This window comes from Engraulis encrasicolus, chromosome 5, assembly GCF_034702125.1.
Source record: "Engraulis encrasicolus isolate BLACKSEA-1 chromosome 5, IST_EnEncr_1.0, whole genome shotgun sequence".
In the NCBI taxonomy this organism is placed as follows: domain Eukaryota; kingdom Metazoa; phylum Chordata; class Actinopteri; order Clupeiformes; family Engraulidae; genus Engraulis; species Engraulis encrasicolus.
In genome coordinates this window covers 9,978,222-9,987,074 of record NC_085861.1, presented here as the reverse complement: position 1 = coordinate 9,987,074, position 8,853 = coordinate 9,978,222, and the positions used below count along the sequence as shown (strand labels likewise).

Sequence of the window (8,853 nt, the reverse complement as noted above, 5' to 3'; positions counted from 1 at the left end):
ATAGCGTAATTAAAAAAAAAAAAAATGTTTCATGTGCGTTTCACGGAGAAGGGCCATCACATATTAGGACAATGTTAAACTTGTGTGCTGTTGTGGATGCTGCGGCTTGCCGCCAATTTTTAAAGACATTTGCAATGCATTCAGGGAAATCTGTCGTGGACACGCAAAACTGAGGGGAAGGGGAAGGGCGTACTGCTAAGGGGTGTAATGGGATTAACCGTAAGACGACGTCCCACACTTACATCTGTGGACGCACGACTACCAGCGAACTGAAAGGATGTATGGAGAATCGGGATGACTGGAAGCAACGATGGAAGGCTCGTTTGAGGATGACCTAGAGAGAGACTACTAAACCTCAACTCCATGCACATCATCTGAAGTCTACTGTAGATGTCAATAGAACAGTTTTTGAATTTTATAATTCTAGTCAGCCACTGCTGTATGGTGGCATATAGTCTGCCATGGGCAATAGTAAAGGGGAAGAGAAAAGGTGTGTCACCTACGCCACCCATCCCCACCATTGAGTAGAGTAGAGAGTAAAGTATTATTTATTGATCCCAGGGGGAAATGAAGGTGTCAGTAGCATACATACATACATACATACATACATACATACATACATACATACATACATACATACATACATACATACATACATACATACATACATACATACATACATACATACATACATACATAGGCCTACATACATACATAAATACAGAAGACACAACACACTAGACATTACGCACATCCTTACACATAATACAGTAACCATGTATAGCTCACTCTTTCATACATACAGCTCTCTCTCACTCTCACTCTCTCTCTCTCTGGCAGACATTTACACAGCCGAGGACATGTCGAAGGACACCAGCTCTTTCTGGCAGGGTGTGTGGATGAATGAATGATGAACGAATAATGAATGATGAATGAGAGTCACCAGTGATCACTAGCATTACACAGTGCTGATGTTACATTTCAGAGTTAGCGCTGTATTTCGAGAATATTACGTAACACTGACATGTGAATTTACATGTGAGTTAATAATCTATCTGGATTCATATAGGGTTGAGTTCAGGTAAATTGGGCCACCTTTTTTTCATTCACTTATATGCAAAAAAAGTGGCCCAATTTACCTGAACTCATCTCTAAGTTTATTCTGAAATATTAATACCCCATTTGTTATTGTGTTAATGTGTAGGCCGCCCTGAGGCTTTGGGCCCGTTCGGGGCGCCACTTGGAGATGTCTGCCAGGGGTCACGGTCCCGATCGACAGGAGACCCAAAAATAGCAAAACAAATCGACATCCATCAATACTGTAGAACTGAAGGGTGGGGTGGGTATCAATGTGTTGTGTAGTAGGAGAGAAGATGGGTGATGGAGGAGAAAGAGAGGAAGAAGAGAAGAGAAGAGAAGAGAAGAGAAGAGAAGAGAAGAGAAGAGAAGAGAAGAGAATAAGAGGAGAGGAGAAGAGAGGAGATGAGAAGAGAAGAGAAGAGAAGAGAACAGAAGAGAAGAGAAGAGAAGAGAAGAGAAGAGAAGAGAAGAGAAGAGAAGAGAAGAGAAGAGAAGAAGAGGAGAGGAAGGTAGAGGAGAGGAGAGGAGAATAGAGGAGAGGAGAGGAGAGGAGAAGAGAATAGAGGAGAAGAGAAGAGAGGAGAGGAGAGGAGAGGAGAGGAGAAGAGAGGTGAGGAGAGGAGAGGAGAGGAGAGGGGAGGGGAGGGGAGAGGAGAGGAGAGGAGAGGAGAGGAGAGGAGAGGAGAGGAGAGAAGAGAGGAGAGGAGGGGGGAGGAGAGGAGAAGAGAGGCGAGGTGAGGAGAGGAGAGGAGAGAAGAGAAGAGAAGAGAAGAGAAGAGAAGAGAAGAGAAGAGAAGAGAAGAGAAGAGAAGAGAAGAGAGGAGGGGGGAGGAGAGGCGAGGCGAGGCGAGGCGAGGCGAGGAGAGGAGAGGAGAGGAGAGGAGAGGAGAGGAGAGGAGAGGAGAGGAGAGGAGAGGAGAGGAGAGGAGAGGAGAGATGGCTAGTGCTCTATTGACTGTGGGAAAAGAAAGGAGGTGTGCAGATCCAGAAAAATACCAATACCACGTCTGAAACATTATTGACTGTACCGTTATGGATATATTACCTGAATATTGCTTTTATTGATATATGAACCCAACAGTATACTATGTGATGACATCACTGGTACAGTAACAATGTGGAAAGGATGTGGTTCCGAAATATAGTGGAGAAACACTAAAATGCACTGAAGGAAAGAAAGACAATTTGCCTCTGCATAAATTATTCAGATTTGCTCCAACTTTCGTCTAATGTGTCTAAAAACTCTTACGGTACATGCACACCAACAGCGCGGACATCCACAGTACGTCCACAGAACTTGTCCGTTATCAGTCCGAAACGGTTAGAATGCATGAAAACAAATCATGCCTTGCACACAGGAACGCGGTGTAAGCACGGCGCATGTCCGTCCTGACTGGACATGTCCGCGTTGCTCCTTGAAAATAGAACTCGAATCTATTTTCCTGCGCGGACGTCCGCGTTCAATGCGCGGCTCCCATTGAAAATTAATGGCTGCTGCCCGCGGATAGAACGTGGACGTTGACTGTGCAGTGTGAAAGGCAGCCCGCGAACCTCTCGGACTCGCACTGCTCACGGAGACGTTAACCCTATCCAGACCGGGGGGGGGGCTAAAAGTGCCCGCACCAACTTTGATGTCATATAACTCCTGAATGACTAAAGCTATGACTACGAAACTTTATGACTTTTCCCAAAATGAAGTTGGCTACAGTGTGATACCAAAAGATTAGGTTTATAATTTTTGTTGTTGCCATGGCAACGGTTTTCTGACAGGCACGCCTGACCAAAAATCACTGATCTAAGTCTCATCATCATCACTTTTCATATTTTTTTTACATTTTCATCAGCATCAGACACCCTTGTGAACATTTCAAGTGGTCTGAAGCAAATAATAACCAAAATTGATGTGCATTTCCCAAGTTAGATGGAAAATACATGGACGTGACATTTTGGGCAATAAAAACAGGAAATTACGTCATAATGACGTCGTAATATCCAATAATGACACCAAACTGATGTCATTCATAGATCTTTGGCTGAAGATCATCCCCTCCAAGTTTGGTGGTCATACGCCATTCGGTTCCTAAGTTATGAGGGGGGGGTCAAAAGAGCCCCCCCCCGGTCCCAGGGATGCCAAAAAAGCCCGGTCTGGATAGGGTTAAGGAAACGTGCCGTACCTGTGTGCATGTACCGTTATTCATTAGTCTTGATTGCATAATCCTTTTTAGATCAGCCTGCTTCCTTTGCAATACCGTGGGCCTAGGCCAGAAAAGTACCACACAAAAAAACAGTTCTAAAACAATCTTATTTCAAAGGCACCTGGTAAAAGTTGCATGGTTTTACACCACAGAGCAAGACACAGCAGTAAGACATACTTTACAGAGGGGAAAAAAGAGAGACAGATAGTGAGAGACAGATAGTGAAAGAAAGAGAGAGAAAGAGACTGGCGAAACCTCCTGGCTTGCTCCTGCTACTGTGTCACTGTGGTTCAGATTCCCATTGATTACCTATTTCAGGACCTGAAGATACCTTCAAGTGGGATGGCTGAGTGTCTGAAACATGGTCCTGTGTTGCATGTATTACATGATTTATTTTACATGATGTGTTGTATTGTATTCAGTTCAATGAGATATTGACCTGTATTCTTGTACACAATAAAATACAACCATACCAATAGAAGACAATGGAATACTCTGAAATATCTTTCTGTCACACAATTCACCAAGCATTACTTGCTTATTGCAGCCCTGTCCGTCCTTATCAGAAACATATGGTCCACAAGTCTCCAAAAGCAACACATATCGCCAATTGGATCTGTATGTTCCTAGACACTGGGGAGGTGTCCCTTCTGGATCGTTTGTTAGAGGAGAACAACAGATTTAAATATAGCACATGAACCATATGTCTCTCTTTCACAACATGACAAGAAGAAAAACATACTGTACTGTACAGTACTGTACCTGCACATTCTGGGTTGTCCTCATTAAAATTCACAGCGAAATCATGCGAGACCTAAAAAAAAAGGAGATGCAAACATACGTAAGGTTTGATGAGAGCTCTCATTACTCCGAGAGTAAAAGCACATCTCTGCTGCCGTTAAGGGGCCAAGACAGATGCACTGACTGCAGCACTTCAGCCAATTGCTTATTTCTGAAAAGCAGGTCAGATCATAATTTGCTCCCATAACTCCCAGACTAGTGATTACCAAGCCCCTGCCAGCCCATGGAAATGAACCAAACAATTCATGCTCAACAGTACTGTATGTTGATGAACTGTAGTGAGTGGGATGCAAGTCTCGTCCCCCCCACCCTTGCCACACTGCAGCTGTTCCCAAACTGGGGGTCGGGACCCCTAGGGGGGGTCACGGACAAAAGGGACATTGCCTAGAAACGGGCAATCCTCAGGTTAACAGCTAATAGCTAATGGATGTATTTGCTGTTCTGTGGATTTCTAGCAATATTAGCGGACAAACTATTAATGGAAAATCTAGCAATATTAATGGACAAAAAAATGCCTAGGCGGGTGGGATGGTCGTGAAAATATTCTTAAGTCCAAAAGGGGTCCCCGGTGAAAAAGTTTGGGAACCGCTGCTCTACTGTATGTTGATGAGCTGTAGTAGTGGGAAACAAGTCTTGCTTTTCCCCTTGCCAACGATCAGGAAAGAGCAGGGTGTTAACATCAGCTAAGACTGCACTAATGACTCCACAGGCTCCCTCCACTGCCCTTTAATGGCATACTGTACTCTAGGGCTGTAACGATGCACTCAACTCAATGATTTGGTTTGTATCACGATTTTTTCGACCACTGGTTTGACACACCCACACCAACGATTTTTTTTTCACATTTGCCTACATTAAAAAATAAAATTATAAATAAAAACTATGAGTTTAAAAGTTTTAAATAAAAGTTGAAAAACTGAAGGGTAACATATCACCATACTGCCTTTTTGCACTGCGATACAGTATCATGGCTCTGTGTATCATGATCTATCAGTTCGATACAATATTGTAACGGCTTTACTACACTCACAGTGCAGTATGGTATCCCTAATGAGACCAGCTCAAGAAATTACCTTGAAGTCCGGAGGTATCCGTGCGCCGAAGCCCAGCGCAGGAAACATTTTGTCACTGCACGGAGATGAAAAACACAAAAACTAGCATTAGGGACAGACCTTCAAAAACTGCACAACCCCAAATGAGAATCCCATGAAGAGTAGAAATGAACGTGTGGATCGTTTAAGACTTGTGCTGCTATCTGCATAATTGCTACTGTTTGTTCTGTAAAGTGGGTCGGTGAATATGAAGGCTGCTGTGCTGCCTCTCTATTCCCTCTACAGTATATCAGCTACAGTCAGGAGTGGAGATATACAGGGAGCAAGGAGGGCATTTGCCCCAGGGCCCCCTATATTGGTGGTCGGGGCCCTATTGTGACTATGGCAAGTCATATGGAGGGCCCTATAAGAATCTTGCCCTGGGGCCCTATGTGCAATTGTTCCGCCACTGGCTACAGAAGTACCATCCAGTGCCACAGAAACACACAGTGTGAATAAACAAACCAAGAAACATTAAGAACTTTCTAGAAGAGTTTGCTTTTAATGTGCCCTATTTTATATGGCTCCAGTCACCAGTACCTGAGGCCTCATAGGAGCTTATGTACAGATATACAGTATAGTCCTGTTTTCCCAAGTCTATTTTTGGCACTCTGTTGTCAAGATGAAAAATTGTTAGGGCATGGACACAGACTTCCACATAGCGGCCTGACTCCTGATCTCGCTCAAAGCTATGTAACATCACATGACGTAACTTCAATAATACCCCTCTTTTCTCTTTTCTATTAGTGTCTAATTGCAATGAAACATGAAACCAAAGCTCATCAATTTAATTGATAGATACTGCATGGATCTTGTATAGATGCTTATGACGCTTGGGAGAGCTAGCACAAATAAACAATTAATAATCAATAAAGGTTTCAAATGCTAGTGGGCATCATAACGGTCTGGGGTGTGTAAGTACATATACGTTACCAAAAAAAAAAAAAACAGTAACTGCAATATGTGGCTTTTCAAAGATCCTGCAGAGGAAATCCCTTGATCATGTCTCATGAAAGCGAATGGCTTTGTGTTGTGTTTCAAGTATTATCGATCTGCCATATCATCTCTGATCAGTCAAGGCCTTTTAAGCCGGATTGGAAACGCATAGAGAATCAATAGGATTGATTTAAGAATGAACCAAAATGTCATCATAGCGAGATTCATATTCTGACATTTTTTATGTTAAAGGTGCACTGTGTAATATTTTTAGTAGTTTATTTCCAGAATTCATGCAGCCCATTCACAAATGTTACATTTTTCATGAATACCTACAGTACCACCACCATCAAATTCTAAGTATTCTTTATGACTGGGAAAATTGCACTTTTCATACATGAAAAGGGGGATCTTCTCCATGGTCCGACATTTTGAATTTCCAGAAATAGATCTTTTTAGCTGCAAAAAATACTGTATTTTTTATACTAGTAAATATTAGTTGATTACTTAGTAAATATTCATGAAAAGATCAAATCTGGCAAGAGGCAGCGCAGTTTCAATGAGCAGCATAGTTGCAATATACTCTGGCCACAATCTTACAATGGGCACCTTTACTGTAAGTTGAATACGGATCTTTTTACTTTTTACTATGATACTATACTATACTATACTATACTATACTATACTATACTATACTATACTATACTATACTATACTATACTATACTATACTATATATACTACTATACTATACTATACTATACTATTTACTATAATTTGATTTCACAGTGGTTTCATCATCAAGAGCAGACAATGCCACTTTAAATATACAGCTCTGTAATCAGCTGCAATACCTTGGAAAGATAAAATGATATATCTTCTACAAGCGCCTCTGAAGAGCTAGAGAAATTTCACAGTGTGTTCCCTCTTGTATCATGTTATTAGAACTCATTTTACCATTCTGAGTCCCTGTTTAATTCATGAAAGAAACCAGACTTTGAGAGTCCCAGCACCAAATTCCTGGAATCAAGTGAAATTCAAGTGAGATTAGGCTCCAAGAAGAAGTCGAGTGTCGAGAGCAAGTAAAATTGGGCAGAATTGGGTCCTCATTACATTATATTCATTGGGCTGGGGGGCCCTTTCAGACGACTTTGTCCTGGGCCCTGCCAAAGCTCTCAGCAGCCCTGGCACTATATACAATCAATGGTAATAATAGGTTTTTAACTCTAATGATGTACAGTAAGCATGTTGTATACATGGTGTGGTGTATACAGGTGTGTAGAGTGGGCAGTGGCCTGGCCTGGCCTCACCTGTCGTAGTCCTGGCAGATTTCCCCCACGGCCACCAGGGCTTTGAGATACTCGTTAGGCTGGTACGGGTGGATGTAGTGCAGGGAGCAGCTGTTCCTGGGGTCCCCATTGGAGGCAGTAAAATCAATAGCGACCTGCAGAAAACAGCACAGCACCAGTGGTCATGAGAGAAGAGAAGCAGCATTATGCAGGCTACGACCTGCAGAACACAGCACAGCAACGATGGTCATGAAGGAGAAGCAGCATTACGCAGGTAACACTTAATGTTCATGAAAACTGAAAATAAAGTCCGCAACACCAAGCTTCTCTTACTTTAATGTGACGTTTCGGGCAGCATGCCCTTCATCAGACAATGCTGGAGAACACAGCAGCAGTGGTCATGACAGAGAAGCAGCATTACGCAGCCAGGCTACATTTAATGTTCACACATTAGCATGATGCCTTTGCAACGGTAGAGCTGGTGCCCAGAGAATACTGGCTGTGGGAACTGTCCACTCATATGCATGGGTTCATTATTTCAATTAGGTATCAGAAGAAGGTGCATCATTATGCCATGGTCAGAATAAAGAAGCAATATACTGTGCAGGAAATACAAGAATATGAACAATACCTGAGGTTTACGTACGCCTTGACGAATAATGCTAATAGAAGTGCATTGTAAATGAATACCTTCAATTTAACACACATAACCCTCTTCTTTCAGTAACCCAGGTAATTGAATGGCAACAGAAGCTCTGTAATTGAGCCAATAGTTAAAGGTTGGCACACCAGTAGATACGTGTATGTGATAAACATTATTATATGACATTAACCGGACAAAAATGAGTAAAACTTGGCCGTTGATAGTTACAATTTCTTTCTAAACAAAATCGCAGTAGCCAATTTGGCAGGTAACTTATTGTTGGGAATGACAGTATCGCAGTTGTCTTATTTTTGCACCTTCACTAGTAGCTGGGCAGAGGTATTTTGCAGGCAGACCCCAGGTTCGTTTCAGATCATGACCTGAAGCCATAGAAGCCGAAAATCAAATTCAGATCAATGTTACATTTCTCTACTGTCGTCTTTGCTTTATTTAATCTCTATCTTGGCCAGAGAAAATGACCATGGTAGAGAGCCAAAGTCATACTTCTGGTTCAAATCCTCAAGCTCATGGAATCAGGTTCTCTTTCACACTCTGGCCACATTTCTGAGACCAGCCAAGACCCAGAGCTGTGAAGGGAGAGAGAGAGTGAGAGAGCGAGAGAGAGAGAGAGAGAGAGAGAGAGAGAGAGAGAGAGAGAGAGAGAGAGAGAGAGAGAGAGAGAGAGAGAGAGAGAGAGAGGAGAGAGCTGGGGGAAAAAGGAGCCCGTGGTGCCTAATGACCGTGACGGCCCGGAGAAGGAAGTGTGCTTGCTGTTCGCCGGCTGTTCAAAGGAAGATTGTGAGTCAGGGCTGCCAGTTA

General features: G+C 42.7%; 1 protein-coding gene across 1 annotated transcript in view; it reads right to left on the bottom strand.

The window, feature by feature from the left end:
- Positions 1–8,853, bottom strand: part of cpne4a (copine IVa) — a 102,557-nt gene that overhangs the window by 16,534 nt on the left and 77,170 nt on the right. The window contains exons 11-13 of the mRNA XM_063198647.1: positions 7,413–7,546; positions 5,150–5,204; positions 4,038–4,089 (exon numbers count right to left, since the gene is read on the bottom strand). Coding sequence (XP_063054717.1) covers positions 4,038–4,089; positions 5,150–5,204; positions 7,413–7,546 — 241 coding nt within the window. The remainder of the gene's footprint in view (positions 1–4,037; positions 4,090–5,149; positions 5,205–7,412; positions 7,547–8,853) is intronic.